Source organism: Ylistrum balloti, unplaced genomic scaffold (genome assembly GCF_031769215.1).
Source record: "Ylistrum balloti isolate Yb309-2 unplaced genomic scaffold, AGI_CSIRO_Ybal_v1 Utg370552, whole genome shotgun sequence".
In the NCBI taxonomy this organism is placed as follows: Eukaryota; Metazoa; Mollusca; class Bivalvia; order Pectinida; family Pectinidae; genus Ylistrum; species Ylistrum balloti.
Window position 1 is genome coordinate 142,936 of NW_026782348.1, and position 27,024 is coordinate 169,959.

The window sequence follows — 27,024 nt, forward strand, 5'->3', positions numbered from 1 at the left end:
TCTGGAACTTGCAGTAGTAAATGCTCTAGATATTCCGCCCAACCAACTTCAAAGTTTTTTCACATGTTGCGGATATGTATAATTTTCGATGGAAAGATAAAAAATAAAATAAAAAATATATGGGACCACAGAATTCCTTTATCTTTTAATGCAGTATGAATTATCGGCATATATCAGGAGGTCCCAGGTAATTCGTAATTCTTTGTTACATAAGCTTGGGCTTAAACCGAAATATTTTGAGCCAACCTCTCCTCCTCCCCCCCCCCCCCCCCCCCCCCTTTCAAAAAAATAAATATATGAATAAAACTAGTACAGAATGACTATATGACTATATTCACTGTTAAGATGTTATGAATTCTCCGGTCCCAGTGATCTAACCTGTTGATATATATTTTGTACGTAAATTAGTTTAGTACTGAGTAACTTTCGTTTTCTCGTTGTACCATCGATGGAAAAGCAAGGTAGCATTGGGTGTAGAACGAAAAAAATGGGACAACCCAATTAGGTCTGATCTGAAGCCACCTGTGACTTGGACTCTTCCAATTAACCTCTCGCGACAGTCGAGTGTTTGTAAAATGCCGATGTCTGCACAGTATTTTCTCACCTGGATCCACCCACAATCGATCTAGACTTGGCTCTGCCAATCAGAGAGCTTGTTGCATAAATTTAAGAAATTCGATTGGTGAAGTACTTCAGTACAATACTATCAATACTTTGTTCAGTACTACAGTACTTGAAACGTTCACACCTTCCCTTCATCGGTAGTAATGCCACCATTTGTCTAGTAAAACCTTACTATGCTGCTATCATTGTCTAAGACAATGGAATGAAAACTTTTATGACTTCCAAATATGGAAGTTTTAGCAAAATCTGATGCAACAGGAGAATTGAAAATCTCTTTATATGGTCTACCGCAAAAATTGTAAATTTTTCACATCAGGATTATTTTTACCAGAAAAATCAAAGGAAAACACCAACAGTTTTGTAGTTGGACTGAATCTGAGGTGTCCCTTTCACTTCTTGTTACATCATTCTTGTTAGCATTGCATATGTTATATAAAGAAAATTACGCACAATGAGGTGAAAGTGATTTTCAAAATTAAGAACAACATAGTAAATGATCCCCCACATGACTTTGATATCTTCTTACAATACACCTACCTGAGCCAGTATTGTGCTGATATGATCATGAATATATGCTGCTAAGGCAGTGTCATTACGACAACAGTTCCTCATCTGTAGCTCCAGCATTTGTTGGGAGATTTCTACTCCTTTCAACTTCTCTTGGAGTGCTACAAGGTCATCTCTGAGTTGGTTCAGGTTATTAATTGTCCGACTCTGGTATTCAGCCCCCACACTGGAAAAAATAGTAAAAGTTGTAATATTTTTACAGTAATATTTTTAGAGAAACATCATGTAGTGTTAGGAATCATTTGCGATGTTTGTTTTCGTGGTTCACAGATCACAGAACCTGAATATAATAGCTTAAGGGCAATAACAATGACAACAAAGAGAGATGTGTATTCTTTTGAAATGATGACAGAGAGAGTTGTGTATTCTTTTGAAATGATGACAGAGAGAGTTGTGTATTCTTTTGAAATGATGACAGAGAGAGTTGTGTATTCTTTTGAAATGATGACAGAGAGAGTTGTGTATTCTTTTAAAATGAAAACAGGGAGAGTTGTGTATTCTTTTAAAATGACGACAGAGAGAGTTGCGTATCCATTTAAAATGATGACAGAGAGAGTTGTGTATTCTTTTGAAATGACGACAGAGAGAGTTGTGTATTCTTTTGAAATGATGACAGAGAGAGTTGTGTATTCTTTTAAAATGAAAACAGGGAGAGTTGTGTATTCTTTTAAAATGACGACAGAGAGAGTTGCGTATCCATTTAAAATGATGACAGAGAGAGTTGTGTATTCTTTTGAAATGACGACAGAGAGAGTCGTGTATTCTTTTAAAATGACTACAGGGAGAGTTGTATATCCTAAATGTTCCTCCTACTAATAACTTACATTCCTAGGTTCTCATTTTCCATCTTAATTTTCTCCTCCACCATCTGCAACATGTGAAAAATAATGATGTTATCTTGAGTTAAAAATACAGGCAGTATCAAAACGATCATTTAAAAATGAATTTTGTCTGGCTTTATTGAATTGATTAAATTCAAAAAATTTAAAATTCAATATAAAATAACAATTTATGATTATTTCAAAATTGGTCAAAATTATCTCAGAAGTAGAAATTATAAGTCATTCTACATCATTTTTTTTAACTCACCCTGAATAAAATCAATTATCTTCCTTGGTACTGTGTTACAGTATCTGCATTTTATTGTCTGAATGACAAGCTAAACAGAAAACCTTTCATTACTCCATGAAATTACTACTCCTTTGATATAAAGTATTATCATAATTCTACATGCACTTGCTGGAGATGTGGCCAGAGCTAAGTGTGATAAAAGTTATTTCATAAATTTGTGTTTTAGCAATCTAATAGTACAAAAACTAACCGTGATGTTACTTAGAAGACTAGTGTGGAGTTGCTGAAGTTTGATTGCCTGCTCGTTGTTTTTATGGATCTGAAAAAAAAACCAAACAAATTAATAGTTTACTTTACATTTTGAAAGAGAAGGTATGGGAAAAAGATTGAAAAAATCAGCAAACAGACAAATGAATGTGATGGATGTTTTAGCTAAAGCTGCTGCTGATAATTCAACACAAAAGACACTGATCTTTATGAATGCCTTCAGCCACACATGTACAGATATACTTACTATACATATATCAAACTATATGACTACATCCATGTAAATGTTAACAGTTTTAGCTGGAGACATTGTGCCAATGGTATCAATGAACAATAATTACCTCGGCTGCAATCTGTTGGTTTTCTTTCCCTTCAAGATCAAGTTTAAGGGCAGACAACTCTGTAGAAATTTTACCAGCAACAATACGTTCTACATCTGCTTCTGTGAGTTGGTTTTGCGAGTTGCTTTGAAGCTGTATAATAATCCTCTTCACCTCCTCTTTTAGATTTATTGTGTTTAATAAATGTTCCTGTTCAAAAGAAGCATTACAGGTGAATGTATTCCCTTTTATTGTCTATATCAGCTGTTTCTAAATAAAACAAATAAAAACAGTTAATTATGGTTAAAAACAACTCCTTTACATGATATACAGAAAATCTATCAGATTAAATATTGTGAGTTTTTTGTTAAAGTATCACTTTTGTTAGCCTAAGGTACAGACAAGCATACTGCACCATTAGGTTTTTGTTCCATCAATTTGACATGACCATCTAGCCTGTTTTGTTTTTATTCTATTAATTTGACTATGATGGGATTTTCCGTATATTTTGTTGGCTTACATTTGAAACTGAGATTCCTTCTCCTAAATGCTGACGAGAACTAAATACTGAACTGAGATTCTGCACATGTGGTACAACACCTGAGAAAAAAAAGAAAGTCATGTTGCTCCAAAACACTTTTTCTCTTTTTCTGTTTCTTAATTAGTTTTTCATTAACATTCAGTTTTTCGAAAAAATTGAAAATACATAACAACAATAATAATCATACAATTTGTGTATAGAGGTTTATTATAATAACACTCAGACATAGCTTTTGTAGAGGAATAGTTACAAAATTTATTTGTTCACAGTTATTAACATCCATTAGTGAGTTTAAAGTCAAAGCCCTTATTTACAGGAAAAATTAAGTTATCACACCAATCACTTACCTGACAACATCAACAATGGTAACAACAACAGTAGAGGGATACATAAACAACATCTGTTCTTCTTCCTGTCAAATACGGCATACACATATTTATAATATAAACACCTGTTCTTCTTCCAGTCAAATGCAGTAAACACATATTTATAATATAAACACGTTCTTCTTCCAGTCAAATGCAGTAAACACATATTTATAATATAAACACGTTCATCTTCCAGTCAAATGCAGTATACACATTTTTATAATATAAATATTACCAGCTCTTCATTCTGTAAACTTTGTCATCTACATATCAAGATCTAGCTAGTAAAGCTTCCAAGATAAGCAGAATAAATCAAATTGTACGACCACTGAACGACATCAGAGAACATCACAGAGAATAGTCTGAGATACCAGCTATTGTAGAATTGTGATAAGACACACTACAGGTAACCCTGTGTACAGTCTGAGATACCAGGTATTGTAGGATTGTGATAGGACACACTACAGGTATCCCTGTGTACAGTCTGAGATACCAGGTATTGTAGGATTGTGATAGGACACACTAAAGATATCCCTGTGTATAGTTTGAGATACTAGGTACTGTAAGATTGTGATAGGACACACTACAGGTAACCCTGTGTACAGTCTAAGATACCAGGTATTGTAAGATTGTGATAAGACACACTACAGGTAACCCTGTGTACAGTCTGAGACACCAGGTACTGTAAGATTGTGATAGGACACACTACAGGTAACCCTGTGTACAGTTTGAGACACCAGGTATTGTAGGATTGTGATAGGACACACTAAAGATATCCCTGTGTATAGTTTGAGATACTAGGTACTGTAAGATTGTGATAGGACACACTACAGGTAACCCTGTGTACAGTCTAAGATACCAGGTATTGTAAGATTGTGATAAGACACACTACAGGTAACCCTGTGTACAGTCTGAGACACCAGGTACTGTAAGATTGTGATAGGACACACTACAGGTAACCCTGTGTACAGTTTGAGACACCAGGTATTGTAGGATTGTGATAGGACACTTTACAGATAACCCTGTGTACAGTCTGAGATACCAGGTATTGTAGGATTGTGATAGGACACACTACAAGTTACCACCCTGTGTACAGTCTGAGATACCAAGTATTATAGGACCATAAATGGACACATTTCATACCTAGAGAGTAGCCAGGTATCCCAGAGTACGGCCTGAGACACCAGGTATTGTAGAATCATGACAGTAGTCATCATGATTGAAGACAAACTATAGTAAGCTGGTTGCACTGCATATGTCCATATTGGCTGGAAAATGTATGTCCACACTGGTCGACCCACAGCATTCCACACAGGACTTCCAACAGTGTTCCACACAGGTGTGACCACTGGGCTTGCCACTGCTGATACCCGCTCTGTAATAAATAGCTATATTACTTACAAAATATCCTGCTATCACATGATTTATTTATGTCATGTAACCAGTACAATATTGCTTAACTAAATAATCTAGAAAACATTGTTATATGTTCCTTTCCAGATCTGAAAGCAATCATTTACCTATGGTCTCACCACATTACTTTTACTCTGTTGATTGTTCATACCTATAGCAAGAACCTAGTCTATCCTATAGCTACCTGTCTATAAGATTATTTTCTTCCTCTTTACAGAATACCAATATACAAAATTTTCAAAAAATCCTTCAAAGCTATTAAGTTTTATATCCTGGGATATCCATCATGATCAGATGTTTTCCCGTTTTGCTTTTTTATGGTGTTACAATAAGCTCAGGGTGCCAACATAGCATTTCTTAATAGTCAGAGGATAGGCTTATAGGACATATCACTGGTTTATGATTTAGTTGATTTGGATATATTTAACAAGGTACCAGTAATGAACTTGCTGCTGGATGAACATGTTACTGACATGATCATGAGTGGTTACTGATGTGACCGTTCCTGGTCAGTGTTTTGTTACTGATGTGACCGTGACTGGTCAGTGTTTTGTTACTGATGTGACCGTTCCTGGTCAGTGTTTTGTTACTGATGTGACCATTCCTGGTCAGTGTTATGTTACTGATGTGACCGTTCCTGGTCAGTGTTTTGTTACTGATGTGACCATTCCTGGTCAGTGTTTTGTTACTGATGTGATAATAAGCAGTCTCATTGTTTTGTTAATGACAAGGTTAGTGTTCTGAACGTAAATGACATGACCATTAGTGGTCAGTGTTTTGAATGTTACAGACAAGATCAGGAGTGGTTATTTTTTTCAAAGCAAATGACAGCGTTTTCTCTATTGCTGTAGGGACCATGAACAGTCACTTACGTACCTATTACTATTAGCTCCTGTGTGGTCAGTAGTCTATCATTTTAATGACACATGTGGTCAATATTCTACCTATTATTATAGTGACAATTATTGGTCATTTATTTACCTATTATTGTAGTGACCACGGTGGTGGTGACTGTGGTTAATGTAGCAATGTCCTCAAGATTCTCTTCTGTTTCCAGAATCTTCTGTCGGCGGGATGCATTGTAACTGTAGTCTTTTTTAGATGAATCTGTGAAATGGAATTAAACCAAGGTAGAATTAATTCTTACATTGTATAATATTTTAATTATCTAACAAGCTGGATAATGAATTAGTAAATACAATTTGAATGCCCTCTGTATATACATATCCAACACTAATGGCAGAGAGTATTTATAATGTCATCATGTCAAGCTCCATTTACAAATTATACCTACTTATCAGGTACAGAGGCTACAATAGTGTACCATTTACTTACCAGTATATTCCTCTTCTGATTCCACACCTTAAACAAAGATTATAAGTGGAATGAAATAAACAAACTCTCTGGTTTTCCAGATGCCAAATACATGACATCAACAAAATCAAATCCAGAATGGTTTTAAAACACCTATAAATATACAATTATATCCCATTAATATATACTTCATGGGTTTTATCTTCTCTAATCCAGGTCATGATTAATTTCTCGTTTAGAAATTATGTCGTTGGATTATCCAATACTGAGTAAAAAGCACTTATAAAATGTCAATTTAAAAGTTGGGAGGGGATGGTGAATAGAAGACTTTCCCTCCAGTAAATGGAAACTTAGCACGTAAACTGGTCAAATGGTAAATAACAGGCAGTGTTAGAGGAACTTGTGTCGCCATCATAGTAACTAAGTTTAGGTAAAGACAAGTGTTTACTTACCTGACACTTCATAGTCCAGGCCTGAAAAGACAAAATCATGTTATAATTGAATGCTGCAAGTCTAATACAACATACACACACACAGCTAGTGTAACTTGGAAATATGAAGGTGCATTTTACATGTGTGAGATATATGACATTGTCTATGTGAAAGTTGAATCTAGAAAAGACATAATGAAATAATACCATGGAAAAAAGTACTCACAAGAAGCCTAGTTTAACACCGTTTAATGAATGAACTTTACTCATCTTACTGAACTAGAAATAACATGCATAATTTTGTATATCTCAAAAAATCAGAAACCATGTAAACACATCCTAACTATTGTTAGGCATAATTTGACAAAATTATTCAGCCTCTAAAATATCATACCTGGTATTTTTGTCATTTTTATATTTATCTTTTTCATATATCTGACTATCAATCTGAAAGTGATGAAATATGATGTGAAAATGTACTGTTTATTCTGTCTAATTGCACAAAATGATATGTCCATACACTAGTCTATAATAAGGAATACTTTCTTGTTGTTTACTTTTGTGTAAACTGCATTCTGTCAAATTTTCATTGTTGTGTGTTGTGATGAAAAATCTATTTCAAAAATGCAGTTTACACATCAATAAACAACAAAAACAAAAAAAAACATTTTGTTTCTCTAATCAGCCCCAAAATTAACAGGGCACAACTTGGGACCAAGGGCCACCTACAAATGAAAACTAAAAAATATCTGTATTCCCTAACTCTAATGAAATAACAATAATTTTTCATTGTCAAAATCCAAAATGGGTCCCTGTCAACCATTCAGTATTTCTGATCAATCCCGAAAGCATACAGGCACAATGAGGGACAAAGGGGAAGCAACATATGAAATTTGACAAAGATCCATCTTATACTTCCCAAGCATAAGATCAAAGATGGCTGAATGTCGGCCATTTTGCATATCTGATCAGTCCAAAAAGCAAACCGGCACAACTAGGAATCCAGGAATATCTACATCCGAAATTTGAGAAATATGCATCCCGAACTTTCTTAAGAAATATCAATAACAAAAATTGTTATTATTGGACAGATGACAGACCATAGATATAGAGTGATCTAAATAGTTCACTATCTGACGACCAAACAGAGAAAATTGAAAACGTGTCAAAATTTTAGGTGGAGACCAGTGACACCTAAATGAACACTCCATTCACTCATTATTTTTTCTTATATAGGCTCATTGTGACATATTTATTCCTTCAGGAATCTTTATAAATGAAGAAAGTGGTTTCCCTCTTCAACGTGAATAATTTTTAAAGCTTTATTATCTATGTACCACAATAAATTTTGGACTTGTTATAGAATCCTAATTGTCTTTATACACGAAATGGTATTTCATCTGTAAGCTTTATGTAAAACACATACTTAAACTTTGTTTAAGTTGCTTAATAAATTATGATTTATAACCAAACCAATTTCAATTTTATCTTAGAAATGTAATACATACCAACTGATATTAGTGCTGAAAGAATGATGTGATATATATTTTGTGCATGTTTGTGTAAGTTTCTTTAAATTTATTTTTACTGTTATCAGGCTTACTATGAAACAAGCCATTTCAGGTCTCATATTTTGGGTCATGTTAACAATGGCTGCTTGTATGAAGCAGCTGGAGAAAGCAACACTTGCTCAGATTCAGATTATAACTTTAATATAAACGATATTCTCAGCGAATGAATTAGTTAATAATGTCTTAAAGCCCCAAGTTTTATGTGCAGACAGAAAGGTATTTGTCATTTGCTATCTTGACATCTTACTGTGTGTCCCTCCATACCCTGGTGTAGCCCTACGGTAGAATCTGACCAGTTAATTGGACAGTCAATACCGTATTCCATGGCTATATTGTACCTATTCCATTTGAACTGATAAAAATTGGTTTAAATAGTAGAAAAATATCAATGTAATGTATTCATTAAACTCTAATTCACAAAACATTATGGGACTGTAGATTTTATTTTTCATGAATCCTTAATTCAGAAGTGTAAATAGTACTACTGATTTGCTGCTTATTTATAAATGTCCTTGAGTGACCAAACCAGATACAAGACAATGCCCATTACATTTTGGCAGTGTTGGGATCTATTAGTTAACAAAGGGATAACTGGTCCTTATGTATCAGTTAAGTCAGTGCTAGCAAAGAACAGCCCAAATTTACTTGTCAACCTGTACAGGGTAGTTTGAATAAATCAATTTATTAATAACATTTTTATCCAAACTGCATCTTTTCAGTATTAAGTGTGGAATCCTGGCTGATGTATGTAAGGAAAACTTACCATATAAATGGTTAAGACTATGAAGAGAATCTCTTTGACTTATGCGTCTTTTTTCATTTGCAGCTTCTTTCATTCCTTTTTCTATTTCTGTTTCCTCAAATTCTTGCACTAATGTTTTTCGCACTTTGGTTCGCATTTTCTGAGACAAGGAAGACTGAGACTGGTGGCTTTCCAACATGTTTGTACTCGTTACCATGTCTGATGCTAATGATAAACGTCCACGTGATCTAGAACTGACTGCACTATTGACTTGTCCTTTAGACTTCCTCTTTCTAGCTCTTTCATGCTCTTCAAATATTTCTTTAGCATTTTTTATACCTTTACCAGATCGCAGTACCATACCATCCTCAATAACTGAAAAAGAATAAATTAACTGTTAGAATGGTCAGTAACAAAATCTTTTCATATATATATAGATACACTGAAATATTTCGCTTCACAAAATGTATACAGACACAGTTTTAGAAAGAAAAGTATTTTAAACCTGAGTTAAATAATCTTGTATAAGATTCATCTCCTTTTGTATACTATGACGTCACTAAATCAATGACGTCACAATGTATTGTCCATGTTACAATGTAACAATGTATTTATTGTTGAGCATCTGAGCAGGAATATTGAAAGCACTCATGCTTAACAATGACTTCATTGTTTGTGTACTTTTTTAAAAATATATTTTCATAGATATATATCCTTTTTCATATGTATAATTTATGGCATTACAAATTTTTTTAAACCAAGTAGAAAATCTTAACCCAGGGATCCTCTATCAATAAATTACAAATATTTATCTGTTAATTAAAACGATAACAAGACTAAAACTATCTTATATCTGTAACTTCTCTGTGAAATGTCTATGTTTAAAACAAGCCTTCACTTTTACTAAACAATCTGTTATTTTCCATTAACGTTTGTATTCTCTTAGCTCCACCATAAAGGTAATGACATCCTGTAGGCTTTACCTAGTTTCCTAACTTTAATGGGCACATAACATACAGACCTTTACACCTTAAAATCCTGTTATGCAAATTGAAATTCAAAAGTGATGACAATCTTAATACACGTTAGGTATTACCTTGATTCAGTGGCTTTAACAGCCACATAACATACAAACCTCTACTTAAGACTGGAATTAGTACTGTTCATATCAACAATAAGCCAAATAATTGCATCTTATTGGAAGACAGAGCGCATAGCTGTATTGTTTAATTTGTAGATATAGAGACCTACATCACACTTAGGTGTCATTCTTGTAATGTATTACATGTAACAGGACAGTCACCAGATAGCTAGCTTTCATTACACATTTTAACAAATTTCCATCTTAATAATTCTGATACAATGAAATAGCACTGGTTTTCATGCAGTAATTTTAACATATGCTAGTGGCTATATTAGTAATCATAGGCATATGGTTGGATAAAGACAGTAATTCTGGAAAAAAGAAAAAAAAAGATTTTTCAAGCATACACAGCAGTTTGACAAACTTTATGTATACCTATCATCTGCCTTATTTGAAGGACTTGTGCTATCATATCAAACTTCATATCAACAGAATTAGTAACATGCATCGCTTGGTCTTATATGGCAGGTGCCCTCACGTCTGTTCGGTTTTATCAAGTAAATGAGCTAAAGATAGGGTGGCGCCATTTGACTCATTAATATACCATGAAAGTTATCTCTTCAATGTCAACAGCACAAACTTTACTTGTAGAAGCTAGATAGAGTGCTACTTACACACTGATCACAGAAAAAACAGAATCAGTTTAAGTAAATTTGGTCAATCATCAAAATTTAACTGCATTTTAAGAACATATGGATCTAATAAAATTCACACTTATATATGTAAATATGTACAAGATTACATGTGCTGTAAACCCATGAGGTGAACTGTAAGGGCAGCAAAATGCCTGAAATATCTACTAGTAATGTGATGATATAGTACAACCTGGACATACGAGATTGATATACTTCCTTAAACAAATTGATACCATTGTTTCCTTGTGAAAATAAAAATGAAAACCAACAAATGCATGCTTAAAATTCACTATCTGTAAACATGCATATGTACATTGTATTCACAAGTAGCTAGTAAAGGAATACTGCTTGCGTCTGAAATGAAAAAAAGATCCCCCACCCCATGAGCAACAGTCCATCTCGACCTTAAATCTCTCCTCATAGAAATAACCTTTAAATGTCTTGATTATTCAATTCTGTTCAATGATTGACACAAATTAATATATTATTTACTCCACAAAAAATGGATGGTCAACCACGTACATGTTGGGTGGGAGTACAAGGTTGAGTCTCAATACCTACTACTTCAGTATGCTGTCCTACACTCCTCCACACAGTACAGAGCATGGTTACAGGAGGGACTACGTTGGGTGGGGGTACAGGGCCAACTCCAAACGCAGCATGGTTACAGGAGGGACTACGTTGGGTGGGATACAGGGCCAACTCCAAACACAGCATGGTTACAGGAGGGACTATGTTGGGTGGGATACAGGGCCAACTCCAAACACAGCATGGTTACAGGAGGGACTACGTTGGGTGGGGGTACAGGGCCAACTCCAAACGCAGCATGGTTACAGGAGGGACTACCTTGGGTGGGATACAGGGCCAACTCCAAACACAGCATGGTTACAGGAGGGACTATGTTGGGTGGGATACAGGGCCAACTCCAAACACAGCATGGTTACAGGAGGGACTATGTTGGGTGGGATACAGGGCCAACTCCAAACACAGTATAGGTGCAGGAGGGACATGTTGGGTGGGATACAGGGCCAACTCCAAACACAGTATAGGTGCAGGAGGGACTATGTTGGGTGGGGGTACAGGGCCAACTCCAAACACAGTATAGGTGCAGGAGGGACTATGTTGGTTGGGGGTACAGTGCCAATTCCAAACATCTATCACTTCAGTATGCTGCCCTACCTTATCACAACACAGTATGGGTGCAGGAGGGATTATGTCAATGTGGAGTTGGGAAATGAGGACATAATTTCTACACTTTAATATTCTCATTTACATGACTTTGCCATAATGCAACTGTCTAATATATATGTTGGAAACAGCTGCAGTCAAAATGGCTTTTTACATCACATCTCTATACTGTGCATATAATGTAGATACAAGACATTCTTATAGAGTCTATTTACACAACCCTTTCTTTCTGTAACTGAACACCATTTATGTGCTAATGTATTCTCCTGATCCAAAAGATTGCAAACAAATTCCATTTGTAGTTTCCTAATACATCTGCTCCTTTCTGCAGAATAGTTTAAGATTCTGATGTGATATGTGTTGAATAAGGTAAGCCTTCAGAGACAACTGAAACTTGATACCTACACAAACAACCCTCCTCCACAATTAATACAAATCAAACTAACAATTTCCCTAGTTTGGAGGATTAATTTCATTCATTATACACTGATAGTAATGTGACTCTCACCTGTTCTACTAGTGATATAGGTTTCCGACATTTCCATACTTGGCGTTGAAATGTATCCATCTTCCTCCTCAGAACTGTAAACATCACTGATGTCCTCCACAAGGCTGGTGCCAGACCTGACCAGCCGTCTCGACATGTTGGGGATTTTATAAGGCTTGTTTAGATACCTCCTGCTATAGCTGGGGCTGAAACATACAACATACCTGGATGTTATTCACTATTTTACCGCCTGATGTAAATGGCACATATCTGTCGTCGTGGATGACTGGACATATCAAATTCTAATTCTCACAGGCTTAATATATATACACATGTCTTCAGATGTTTCGCTCTATATGACATACAAATTTAAACACCACACAAAAAGAGGATGATTTTTAGAAGTCCACAACAGACATAATTGTGTGAATATTGACTGGTGTTACATGCTACAGTATCATTGATTCTATACTGTATATGTTATATTACCTGATCTTGTTGTCAGTGTTTAATTCCCAATCAACTGAAAACACAATCCCACAGATTAAACCCCATACATGTTCTGCCAAAGTATAATGTACTTCAAATTTGGCACCAAGCTCAAATGAAAAACTACCTAATTTCTTGTTAATGACTATGATATAACGATAACAGAGTTGTTCCTGCCCTTATAAACCTGAATCTATTGTTTTTAGTATCTGGTCGATTCCCACATACTGAGCTTATGGCTGTACATAAGATATAGCACCTGTTCGTGGTAGAAAAATAAACAATACACACCCACTGGCCCTCACACAAGGTCATGATCTGTTAGTAATGATCCACAGAAAGTGAACTCTTCACAGATGAAGACAGAACACATACACAAGCTGCCTTCTTTAGGTTCTTACTATATCCAAAAAGTTTCAAAAACAGTAAATACACTACGTACATGTACAACGTTGAGGTCACATTCCTGAAGCCAGGTTAAGAGTAGGTATCAATAACCTTGTGGATACACATTAATTCCTTCGATGTGTTTTTACAAACAGTTTAGCACATGTTTTTTCCCATCCCAGATTTAGTCCATGGCTGTCGGGCAATTAGATACCAGTAGTGGTGAGGTCTAGTGATGAAATATGATGTGTACTGGGCCTATATTTAAAATATAACTGAAAGCTACAAGAATGCTTGTGGGAGAAAGTGCTGTCCTCACTGAGGTATGACCAAGCGTGACAGGAAAAGCCCCACTGATTATAACAAGTCTGTGGTTATACTGCCTCCAGACCTGGTGACATAACAATCTCGTTATAGGCTATAACAGGTTAACAAAGCCTTGTTATCATAGTACTACTACAACAAAGACTGCAGCTTTCACTAATAAATAAACACAGGCCTACATGCACCATTCACAAACAGATCTACAGCACAATGGGTAACGTAGACAATCATAATTCCATATCAAGTGCTTTCCTCTCAAAGACAAATAGTCTGTGCGAACTCCACATACACTAACAATTCATCTCCTACACGGTATATATATATAATATATATAATTGCATACAAGAAACCCTTTGTAATTTTAACTATAAATAGCAGAGCATTGTAGAATAACAAAAGAAAAGCTACAGTAACCAAGTATTGTTTACAATACTATATACAAAATGGCATATATAATCTAGGACCAAAAACTTGTACTTGTTCTTGCTTTAGATCTCAAGGGAACTTTTTCATGTTTATACAGACTTTCTTCAGATCAGCGACAACTGAGTAAAGCTTTTAATGGTTATACAGACTTTCTTCAGATCAGCGACAACTGTGTAAAGCTTTTAATGGTTATACAGACTTTCTTCAGACCAATGATAACTGTGTAAAGCTTTTAATGGTTATACAGACTTTCTTCAGACCAATGATAACTGTGTAAAGCTTTTAATGGTTATACAGACTTTCTTCAGACCAATGATAACTGTGTAAAGCTTTTAATGGTTATACAGACTTTCTTCAGACCAATGATAACTGTGTAAAGCTTTTAATGGTTATACAGACTTTCTTCAGACCAATGATAACTGTGTAAAGCTTTTAATGGTTATACAGACTTTCTTCAGACCAATGATAACTGTGTAAAGCTTTTAATGGTTATACAGACTTTCTTCAGACCAATGATAACTGTGTAAAGCTTTTAATGGTTATACAGACTTTCTTCAGACCAATGATAACTGTGTAAAGCTTTTAATGGTTATACAGACTTTCTTCAGACCAATGATAACTGTGTAAAGCTTTTAATGGTTATACAGACTTTCTTCAGACCAATGATAACTGTGTAAAGCTTTTAATGGTTATACAGACTTTCTTCAGACCAATGATAACTGTGTAAAGCTTTTAATGGTTATACAGACTTTCTTCAGACCAATGATAACTGTGTAAAGCTTTTAATGGTTATACAGACTTTCTTCAGAGCAGTGACAACTGAGATCCCAGACAACAGAGAGAACCCTTTCATGGTTATACAGACATCTCTCAGATTCCTGACAACTGAGGCAACCTTTAAATGGTTATACAGACATGCTTTAGATTCCTGACAACTGAGGGAACCTCTACATGGTTATACAGACATGCTTCAGATTCCTGACAACTGAGGGAACCTCTACATGGTTATACAGACATGCTTTAGATTCCTGACAACTGAGGGAACCTCTACATGGTTATACAGACATGCTTCAGATTCCTGACAACTGAGGGAACCTCTACATGGTTATACAGACATGCTTCAGATTCCTGACAACTGAGGGAACCTCTACATGGTTATACAGACATGCTTCAGATTCCTGACAACTGAGGGAACCTTTACAGTAGAGGGAAGTTTTCAGAATTATAATAAGACATATTTCTAAAATCTGACAGCCAAATAGCCTACCGAATATGGCTCATGTCAATTTCATTCTATCACCTCATAATCCCAAGTTCCTAAAATTGACAGGGTAAATATATATAAATATAATCATCCCTCCCTAAAATTGAATTTCACAAGTGCAGTTGTGAGGAGCAATATTCAGTAAAGAACCAACAAACAAATGATTACTAAAATGTTTATTTCCATATGCTGATTATGACCTGTGATGCATGCAGGAACAACCTTACCTGATCTCTAAAAATCTGGAAAGTTTCTTATAATGACAGTGTACAAAGTATTGTATTTATACAGAACCAGTTAATTTTTTTGTAATTGTGTTATAATTAAAGCAATCGACAGACACTTGTACCCAACAAAATGTGCAAATTAGTGAATATTATATGTATATGTAACACAGAACGTGGATTGTATGGTCTGTACTTTCAGTGCAATGAATGGAAAAGAAAATCCAGTCTGCACTGTTAATGGAATGGTAGAAAAGCAAACATTATTAGTATGTGGAAGTACTATATTGCTAGAGTAGATATTAGAATATGGGGCTAGACCTAGCAACTGAGAGAAAGAATAATTCATGCCAAGGATCTAAGACTTTGTAAAACAAAACGCCCCCCACTTCCTTCATAGTTAACTTAATAAACAAATTAAAAACATACACACGTGCATGTATTTATCATAAATAATAGAAAAAAATCACAGGCATCTTAATGTGAAGTTCTTTCCTTTATATTAATTACTGCTATATTTGCCACCAAACTGCAATCACAAGCTGAGCAAAAGGCAAAAGCTAGTTCCAATTACAGAACATATATAATCATGCAGCTAGATTCAAATATGTATATATCTTCAGACATATAAGCTTCTGTTATGAATTGAGAGATATTGGGAGATGAGGAAAACAGTTACAGACATTTATACATGTATGTAATAAATGGATAGGGAAAAAAGAAGTTTGACATGGGAACCTGTACATGCTATCTTTAAGTATTCTGGGTAGTTGAGGAACGGAAGAGGCAGCAGATGGAAAGCCAGTTGTGTATATGTTCAGAAATGGGACATCCAGTTACATTTGTATAAGTATGTAATTGTCAACTTACACCTGTGTGTATAAGGAGCTAAAATATAATGAATCCTTTAAACACAAGATTTTAACATATTGTACTGTAATACTTTGTATTACTGAATAATGGAGATGAAGAAAGCATATCAGTATTTCCCTCACAAAATAGTGCCATTTTCATGACAACTCAAACGAATAGAGAAAATAAATCATTTCTGAATGACTTGAAAAAAAATAAATACAAAATAAAATAGAATGAAAAACCCAATTACTAGTCACAAAGACAACAGACTTTATCCTGTATTAATCATGTGATAATTCATATCAATATTTAGCAGATATTTCAAAAGATTCCAGGCCATAGGACAATACCATATTCAACCTAATACTATTAAAACACCTTCCCCTATAGGTTCAACCCTACCTTCTTGTTCTGGTAAAGGGAATATTTGTGTGCTTTACTATAGTATGAACAAGTTTTTGTTTTCACATTCAAATTAAGTTTGCTCACAGAGTTTCTTCTTGACACTTTTCCCTCTCCTAACTTCATCAATCATTCACCTTTTGTATTTCTCATCACTTATATCTATTAAGTATATATTCACTGGCCCAAATGAAATATACCAGTTATCTAGTCTATATCACCTGAACATCTTGGTGACAAACACATAAAATCTCTGAATGTAGGTAACAGTTCATTCTTGGATTCCTGTATTCCATGTATGTTAGACATTCTTTTTTTTTAACAATTGTCTTTAAAGTTGGCCACACATTTTCAATCTTTTCCAAGTCTGGATTTTGTAGGGACCAGAAGTATGGGTTTATATTACTACTTTGTTTCCAATCTTCAGTTAAACAGGACCTTTGAATGAGACACTTATCATCCACACCAGTGTTCATTTTCAAAATACATGTACTTCACAATATCTGGCCCAAAAAAAAACATGGAGTGTTGAGATATACTTTTCTGAATTCATATTACCATCAATAATGGCCAAAAATACACTGTTCATTATAAGTTATTGTCCCCACTCTACTATCAATTTCATAAATTTTTAGGGCCTTGACAGAGGTACCCCAGACAGCAACCTGGCCACTTTTCAGGTGATTTCCTCCACACATTAACACTTCATTTTTCTGTCTGGTTTAATAATAACAGTCATCCCATTACTAAATCTGATATATCTCTAGTTCTCCTCTTCAGTCCAATGTAACTTTTCATGACATTGTTTATGTTTCACCTCTCAAACTCCAAGTTTCTTAGCAACAACTTGCCAACGATACCCCAATTTGTGTAATTCACAATTTACTGTCCTCTGAGACACTAATCAAGGCAAATTACTTATGGCACATGACTATATGTACATGTATGATATACATTATTTGTATGCATTACACATACTGATCTGTGTTATTTTCATACTATAGATTCATACCAACATGAATTGAAGAAAATTCAATATGCAAACGATTTACATTTTCAGTAAAAGTGGTCTGAATGTAGCTACGTTTGAGGCTTGTTTTATCTTCGGAGTAGAGCTTATCTACTACTGCTGTATATCTAGCTGAATGTAGCTACGTTTGAGGCTTGTTTTATCTTCGGAGTAGAGCTTATCTACTACTGCTGTATATCTAGCTGAATGTAGCTACGTTTGAGGCTTGTTTTATCTTCGGAGTAGAGATTATCTACTACTGCTGTATATCTAGCTATCTATCTTGTTTAATGTAATCCATCATTTCACACAGATCAAAATGTACAGTTACTAGTGTTAGTAAGTGAATATGTGTTTTATATGGTACCCACCTTCTGGAGTATGTATAATCTGTCTTGGGCATTCTGTAAACAGAAATGAGTATTATTATTCCTTCACTAAATCTGTTAGACATAATATGAATACAGATGTTATTTACCACAACTATAGGTGTATATTATTACTTGTATACCACAGCAAAATAACGTACCTTACAAATTCTTTAACAAAAGTTCATATTCACATTCAAATATAAATCCTATTTCAGCAACTGATAAATATAAAATATGAATGCCATGATGTTGTAAAGGTAAATTTTTTAGTCATCTATGACGCGCTGATGAATGCAGTTTAAAATCCTGAAGGCAAACAATTGTTATCTAAACAAACACTACAATTAGCTCATAAAATCTGGCATGTGACACACATCGAAGTATACTGATGTAACCGCCATACAACCATGATAGTACAAGGTAAGTTTTTGTTATAAATAGTACAATTACATGGCTATTACAGATACAACACAGAGACTGCAGTGCAGGTGTAACAGAACTAGATGTACCAATATAGATTTGTAGCGTATAATGTCACTATGGATAACCCTACAGCATATCATATAAACATCATCATCATAGTGAAAAATTGACTTGAATTTTATCAAAATTTCAACTGTGAAATATTTTTATTCACCCTTTATATATAAGATTGAAAATGACATGCAGGCAACATCACCAAGAAATAGGAAGCAGACAAGTAACATTAACCATTTTCCTATGCATATTACAAACCAGAAGAACGTTTTACTGATTATTCCTAAACAGTTCTCAAAAGACAAAACAACCCACGCTCCCATATCCCCCACCTAATATGTAAAATCAAGAGCAGCTAATGACAAAACAACCCATTCATTCATATCCCTCAAGTGGTTAAACCAAGGGGCATAACTCTTCCTTCCCTGACTTATAGTGTTCAGTGCTGTGATTTCCTTCGAACAATTATTGTAAAGCAAATATTTAAACATGAGCTTACAACTTAAATACCAAATCTAGTGAGTACTTTCTTTTAAATGTTTTGGTAAGAACTTATTTCTTATGATCATTCATCTACTTTGAAAATTAAACCACTTACCTAGTGAACTGTATCTACCAAGGCAAGTCATTCAGATCTTTAACATATATTTCTATGGTGTAGACCTATATGATCATAGTCAATAGTCAGGTAATATTATTGTATTAAGGTTCTGTGTTGAAGCAGATGTAATTGTTTTATATCATTTTCTATAAACAGTATGAAATTCGATATGTTTTTAAACACTTCACTGAACAGAATCTATTGCGTTTACACATTAATAAATAAGCTAAGAATTACTGATTCATTTAGTTTGTTTTTGTCGGTAATACCACTGAATTGTTACTCATTTACAAGTAAGAAATCCAATTATATTTGTTATACTATAAGTGAATCTGCAACTTCCTTTCTGATTATTGTTGAAGTGCTGGTCAAAATATGATGTACTAGTACATAAACAAGGAATTCGCATCTGGACAAGACACATCTGAAATCATTGATTTAATAAAAACATAAAAAAACATCAATTTACATTAAACACATTGAAAGAGATTTTTTTTTTAACTTAACACACTGATGAACACTGTCCGCTAATTGTAAACCATTAACAGATTGATGATACAACTTAATTCATTACCTTTGCATCTTTTCAAATATAATGATATTATCAAACAGTGTTTTTTGAAATTTTTACTACATCTATTATCTTTTCTCATCAAATAATGATAAGTTTCAACCTGCCCACATACACACTTTATTGAAACATGATTATTATAGAGATGATAATGAGAGAGTTATGTAGAGGTTTAATAATTTGAGTTCAAAGTTGGAGAGTTTCTTATGTTATTTGGTATGCCATTCCATTCCCTAATAGTAGAAGGTAAAAATTATTGATTTAATAAAAACATAACATCATTTCAGTGACAATTTTCATTCAGATTGATGATACAACTTAATTCATTGATCTATCAAAAGTGTTTTTTATTTACTACGAATATTGTACACTGCACAGAAAAGTATGATGTTGTCTATATTTTTTGTACTTGTATAAAACCTATCTTCTGGAAGAAATGACTCGCACACCCAAACTTTCTCAATCTTCCTCTTTATCCTTATTGTGACAATTTAAGGTACCTGTATATGTGGTAAGTTTGTGATCAGTATGTACACCATTCAAGATTAATTAACACATTGTTAATTTGAGGATAGATGTAGTTATATTTTTTTGCCTATGGGAAATAAAAACTCTGAATAATAGGATGTTTTAGGAGACAGTCTGGAAAAATAAATTGTTCAAATGTATCAGGAAATTTTTCATATATCTACCTATTGTCTAGCATGCACTTTATATATATATATATATTTATATTGTACCCCTTCAGGTAATAAGGTTACACTGGGTCACTAAACACAGTAAAATCTACCAGGTACCAATCCTTGCATGTCATTTGAAAAAAAGTGTTGAAAGCCTTGTAGTTACAGGGAGATATGTGTACTGTAAGCATTGCTTATAATGAGACTATATAAGATTTACAGATCATAATCTGTGTTCCTTCAGGGGTATTACCTACTACTGTTGTCCTGTACAAAACAGCCATCTATACAGCTCATTCATACATTTCTACAATAGACAGTAGTATTACCAGTACCTATCATGACATACACCTATCTGTAATCTAACACTTCAAAAACACCTAGCCATCCTTTTGTGTTGTGGAAAATCTACTGACATGCTAATACCAGCAAAAAATGTGTCACTGAAAATTTGCTTTCAAACTTCTGCACAGATTTTTACATTCAAACCAAGTAACTATGAACACATGAACACTAATCAATGAAATGTACAAGGTAATCATACCGGTTTTACCCAATATATCTATATACAGACATCTAGGTAACACTAAGTATAATTATAGACCAGCCATTCACATTTTGTAATATCTAATATATGTGTATTATCAGCATTAAAACAGTGTGCATACTCATGAAGCCACTAGATCCTGAAACTTTGAAATATGTTTGCACGAAAAAAAAACATAAAAATCCATGTTGGATGCTGTTAAATGAAGATGTATACAGAGACTTGCATATGCATGGTCAGTACCAACCCATCTGGGCCACATTATAGTATCACCCAGAATACATTTCCCATGGGTAATAACAATGAAACTCCAACATTTATTTCCAATTTCCTCCTAACCTAGCACCTCCCAGACATTCCACTTGTCTAGCCTGGTACAGAGTGCAGTTTATTGATCAATTAACACCAGCCAGCCAGCAAGTTGGTCTAGCCAGCCCAACACACAATAGTTCTGGTCATTTTCTCATGCATTAAGGCCTGAAATATATTCTAGTATCAACAGTATAAAGTAGAGTGAACACATTCTGACAATGAACTGGATGATTACAAATTGGATGCTTGAGTGATTTTATCAATTCCCTAAAATCATCATGGTTTGAATTATGTATAAGAGTATAATTTTCTTTTTATTTCTACCATTCCTTTTATAGTGTTTGTAATTTCCTGTAAAAGATTACCTTCAGATTGAATGGGCTGATATTGCTTTAACCAAACTAAAGGAAAGGATTGTAAAGGTTTACTTATATCTATTTCCCCCACTGGACCCCACCCTCTTCCCCCAAGTGGCCAGTCAAACCATTTATACAATAGTCTTCTTCACTCAAGCAAGCTTCACACCAAACTAGTATAGAATTCAGTCATTCCTATAAATGAGAAGAATTTGCTTAATCTCCCTTATTTGACCCCACCCCTCTGGCCCCAGGGGGCTCAGACAAACCATTTTATTTGATACAAATTTGATTCCCCTTCACCCATGGATGTTTCATACCAAACTGGAACAGAATCCTGACATTCCTTTGTACAGAATGGAGGATTTTTAAGTATTTGCTCTACTTCCTCTGCAGTGGCACCCTGCCACTCCCATTCTCTCCACTTAAAAATACTTCAGACCAAATTTGGTCAAAATCTGCTCAGTCATGGATGACTAGTGGTGATTAGTAGAGGAAAACTGATGGTTGTTAGAAAGATAGACATTGTGGTATGCCATAAGTTCAGGTCAGGAGAGTTAAAACATTGGGAAGCAGCCAGAGTAAAATATAGCAACATTCTAGAGTGACATGCAATCTTCTTTACTGAAAACATGACTACATTTATTACTATAAAGCCAACAACTGAGAGAGAACTGGACAACTACACAACAATAACTAAAGGACAAAAACTCTTTCAACAAGCATTGAATCAAAATGACAAACAAGAAGGTACAAAATTGCTAGAAATTGGTAAAAATATGAGGCCAACACATTATCTCTACATCAAAGTTATGGGGTAGGCTTATAACAGGACAGTGACACCACAAGGTATTGGTTTTTTTTTTCTTTTTTATAGACTTTATTAATTTTACAACAATTGCAAAACAAGCTGTCAGCTTTTATCAATCAGTCTCTTGTTGATTCAGATGAAAACACATGACTTATTATGTGAGGACACAAGTATACTTGGTTAATTATGAGATAGATGTGTTATATTTTATATATATCTGTGGTTAAAATGTATCTTTTTAAAGATTCTCTGGTAAGCTACCATCTATGTCAACATCCAATTCACAAGCTGTACATTCACTCTCTTAGTTACTAGTCCAAAGAATTCTGATCATACATCTGCTATCAATGGAAACAAAGATAAAAAAAATTGTGAATAAATAGTCTGGACCCTTCAATTGTCCTTCACAGTCACCTTTACACAGTACTTTTCAAAATAACTTTTTATAGGTCACATTTGATAAGTCATTATTCACAAGTCACATGTATATTTCTTTAGTTACCTGTCAAAGTAAGTGTGCTCCATGAAATCCCTCTGTTCTGCTGATAAATCTGCTGGAATGGCATTTTTGTTTTTATGTGTCTCATTCTTCTTTAATCTGAAATAAATAATGCCAGGTAAATACATACAAATAACTATCAATTGCAATTATAAAATGTGATATTAAGTGAAATGTTACATTAACAGACATGATATTATGAGTACTTTGGCACAGTTATAGTAAAAGTTATCATATTGTCTATACATTAAACCATGCTGCTTAATAATCTTTGTAAGTACACATTTGTACCAGGCACTTTGTATTCATTTAGTATTACAAATAAACACCATCTGATACATTTCTCTTACTCTACAATCAATTTCATAGTACTTTTTGTAATTTCATCAAAGATGCCTTAGATATTCAAAAGATCTATGTCTATAACACCGATTAAATATACCTCTCATTAATCTGTTTACATTCAGCAAGTTTTAGAAACTAGGGGAGCTGGTTTCTTACATATCAATTTACCATTCTGATCACACATAGATCTTCAAATTTAATACATTTCTATTATCAGTTTAATCAGTTAATACATTCAGTAGACATGATGAATTTTTAAAGACTGGAAGAACTGATTTTTTTAATATATCAATCTACCACTCAGATTATTTCTATTATCGGTTTTATCATATCACACAACAGATTCAGAAACAGCCACAATGCATCAAAATTTAGTGATCAATTCAAACTCAACATGTTTTCTGACTTCACAATGTGCCTTTTAGTATATTTGAATACACCCATCAGGGACATTTTTACATAGCAGAAGCATTTACCAGCTTGAGGTATTGTGAGTCATGATACTCCAAGATAGTTACAACCTAATATAAACACAACATTTACAACAAAACTCCTAACCAGACAAGTACTTCCTGGATGCTGCAGTGTGCTGTTTCTTGTATGCATTCTATCAGTCATACTCAATTACTGGTTTAATTACAAATATAGGAATAACAAAATTGTCCTACTTCAAACTAGTGCGATTTTGGACAGCATTAGATTGAACAGATGTACACATTTATCAATTAGATTGTTTACAGGAGTACCTCCATTTCACAGACAACATTACTATTACCATCTTAAATAATACTTCAATCTGATAAATTAACATGAAAGACATGAAGATGCTATCACAGACTTAAATAAAAACTAAAACAAAAACAAAAACAAACTTTTCTACCGAGTACAATTAAAATGATTGATAGGTTAGGACTAGTTCCTCTGGGAGATAAACGATATTAATTTTTTGTGTACTTATGGAAATCATATAACGACTTATTCATTTCTAAGTATATAGTAACCTAAAAATAATAATGATTTATTATATACACCATACTTCCAACATACACATGTATTGAATTTATTATCAGCTTGCTGAAGTTGGTCAGTACTCCTAAGACCTGTGCAGTTTTCACCATGTTACACATTTAAAGATGAATACATATTTGTTCTTCTTGACCTTTCAACCGTTCATTTATTTTCAAACTGCATTTCGGGTCAGTGAAATGACAGGTGAAAAGGAGGCGTGGTCATTTGAAAACTGAAAGCTCGCGGACCGTTACGTTTTACATGTCGTCATATATAGCACAGGGACAAAATATACTATTTAACTTACATAGCGTCCAATATACGCATTTTCACCAACTGTAATGATAAAATCGGATGTCCAGAACGGCAGCAGACATCAAAGTTCTTGGGATTAAATCTGGACTGACCGGTGTTCCTGCAGGGCACAGTAGTATTGTCACGGTTGAAAACACGCTTCTGGGTATATAATGAGATTAATAATACACTGTGTATATCTCCTAGCCTTGTTTAGAACACATTATACAACGATACACATGTTCTCTCATCAGCGGCTACACACGCACGCAAATGCTGCCACAACCGACAACTCATTTGCTAAATCACAGATGACGCCAGTCTGGTCCATTATCAATATTCTCCCATCACCGATGTAAGCCGCGTTTTGATTGGTTGTTATTAATAAAACGACTGTAAACATTGCCATGTGGAATTTGAACATACAGGTATCGACTACTTCCAACACTTCTGTGTGTTTTGTTAGAAATTCACAAGAATTTAGGTAATTTTCATAGATGTTCAAATAGATATAAATTCAGAAAAAATGCATTTGTATGTGAGGTCAAGCTAAATGTACAAATTTTCCTATATTAAATCTGATTTTTATTATAACAAAATAATTATTTACTAGAAGCAGCTGAAAATTGTAGTAACATAAATGTCTTCAAAACCCATCATAATACAACTTCTGGAGTACAATGTCATTAAAAGTTACACCTGCTAATAGTGTATAAATCTTTGGCAAAACTAGTGTATACATTGATATTAATGGGGCCTTCTCTTGATTTCAATGAATCAAAATGTAAGAGAAATTACACACTACATACATACATACATGTATGTTGGCTGTTAACAAGCTTGTAGATAGGTTAAACAGGTAGATATAATTACAAGGGTTAGCTATAGACTTTCATGGATTTAGAAGATTGATTTCTGCTACTCCTGAATAGCCTGAAGTATTAAGAAGACATTTCTGTGTTACTTCTGTGTTTATAAGTATACACAGTGAACTGTTAAAAATTCACGTGAGCAGAGTCAAAGACATAGGATGAAATCCTCTACATCAGCAGCTTATCTCAATCTTTTCCAAAAATGAAACTAACATTGACTGCCTTCCACTAAGTTATATGATAAGCATGATGATTTTTAATTCCCTTATGTAAATTTTCTTTCTGGTTAACAACGTTCCTGCATCCCCTACCTGTGGTGTTTACATATCAAGTTGACACACTATTCAAAAGCATGTTCCCATTATCACTATTTTTTGTTTGCAAACAGTCTTCATCTAGTAATAGGTTTAAATAGATGCAGGTTAATGAAGATTATAGGAATGTTTTATGGTTGCCATAGTGATCTCATGGTGAAATATTCTATTTCTTTGTGCAATATGAAGCTGGAAATGTTTGATGCTTGTTTATCTGCCTGCTGGTTCTGTTATTGTTTACCTTGTTCTCATTTGAGAATGTGACTTTACAAAATTGAGAGTGATGTCAATGAACAAGAAGTCTTATTCTTGTAACTGTTCATATGTCTCCATGTTAATCTTTCTTTCATTCATATTTTGCCCTAGTCTTATTGAATTTGAGTCTGGATTATGATGGTGTTGACATGTTGGTATTTTCTTGTTGTACACTGTACAGGATGGTCATAAGCAACAGGGTTTTCTATGACTAAAGGACAGCACAAACTGTATAAATGAATATTATCCATTGATCCTATGCCCCAAACAATTTATGTTGTTCATTAATTATGTACCATGGGAAGTACGAAATCATGGGAAGTACTGGAAGACCTGCAATTCTGAGCTGCTACTTTCCCTGATTTTCTGAGATCATTATCACTATCAGACTGCCTCACAGGTCGGTACCATATAAAACAAAAAACAAATACAGCTATGTATAATCACTCTAAGGATGAACTAGCATCATAGTTCTATGGTTATCACATTATTACAGGTACAAGGATAATAATGAGATCTATGTAAAGAAGCTGCCATAACAAACCAACGATTGTTTTGACCATTTAATAAAAGAATAAAAAAATGTCCAAGATTAACAGTTTAATTGATTTTGCGTACTTGATAGTTTAAGGATTTACAGAAATTCTG

General features: G+C 34.2%; 1 protein-coding gene across 1 annotated transcript in view; it reads right to left on the reverse strand.

Annotated features, from left to right (window-relative positions):
* Positions 1 to 25,131, reverse strand: part of LOC132556138 (SUN domain-containing protein 1-like) — a 33,241-nt gene extending 8,110 nt beyond the window's left edge. Inside the window, exons 1-15 of the mRNA XM_060220526.1 lie at positions 24,949 to 25,131; positions 23,292 to 23,387; positions 18,435 to 18,467; positions 12,705 to 12,889; positions 9,251 to 9,604; positions 6,938 to 6,958; positions 6,507 to 6,533; positions 6,153 to 6,278; positions 4,902 to 5,133; positions 3,738 to 3,802; positions 3,370 to 3,449; positions 2,871 to 3,059; positions 2,513 to 2,581; positions 2,016 to 2,059; positions 1,162 to 1,357 (exon numbers count right to left, since the gene is read on the reverse strand). Of these exons, the coding sequence (XP_060076509.1) occupies positions 1,162 to 1,357; positions 2,016 to 2,059; positions 2,513 to 2,581; positions 2,871 to 3,059; positions 3,370 to 3,449; positions 3,738 to 3,802; positions 4,902 to 5,133; positions 6,153 to 6,278; positions 6,507 to 6,533; positions 6,938 to 6,958; positions 9,251 to 9,604; positions 12,705 to 12,889; positions 18,435 to 18,467; positions 23,292 to 23,387; positions 24,949 to 24,968 (1,737 nt within the window). The 5' untranslated portion in view covers positions 24,969 to 25,131. The remainder of the gene's footprint in view (positions 1 to 1,161; positions 1,358 to 2,015; positions 2,060 to 2,512; positions 2,582 to 2,870; positions 3,060 to 3,369; positions 3,450 to 3,737; positions 3,803 to 4,901; positions 5,134 to 6,152; positions 6,279 to 6,506; positions 6,534 to 6,937; positions 6,959 to 9,250; positions 9,605 to 12,704; positions 12,890 to 18,434; positions 18,468 to 23,291; positions 23,388 to 24,948) is intronic.
* Between the last annotated feature and the right edge of the window lie 1,893 nt (positions 25,132 to 27,024).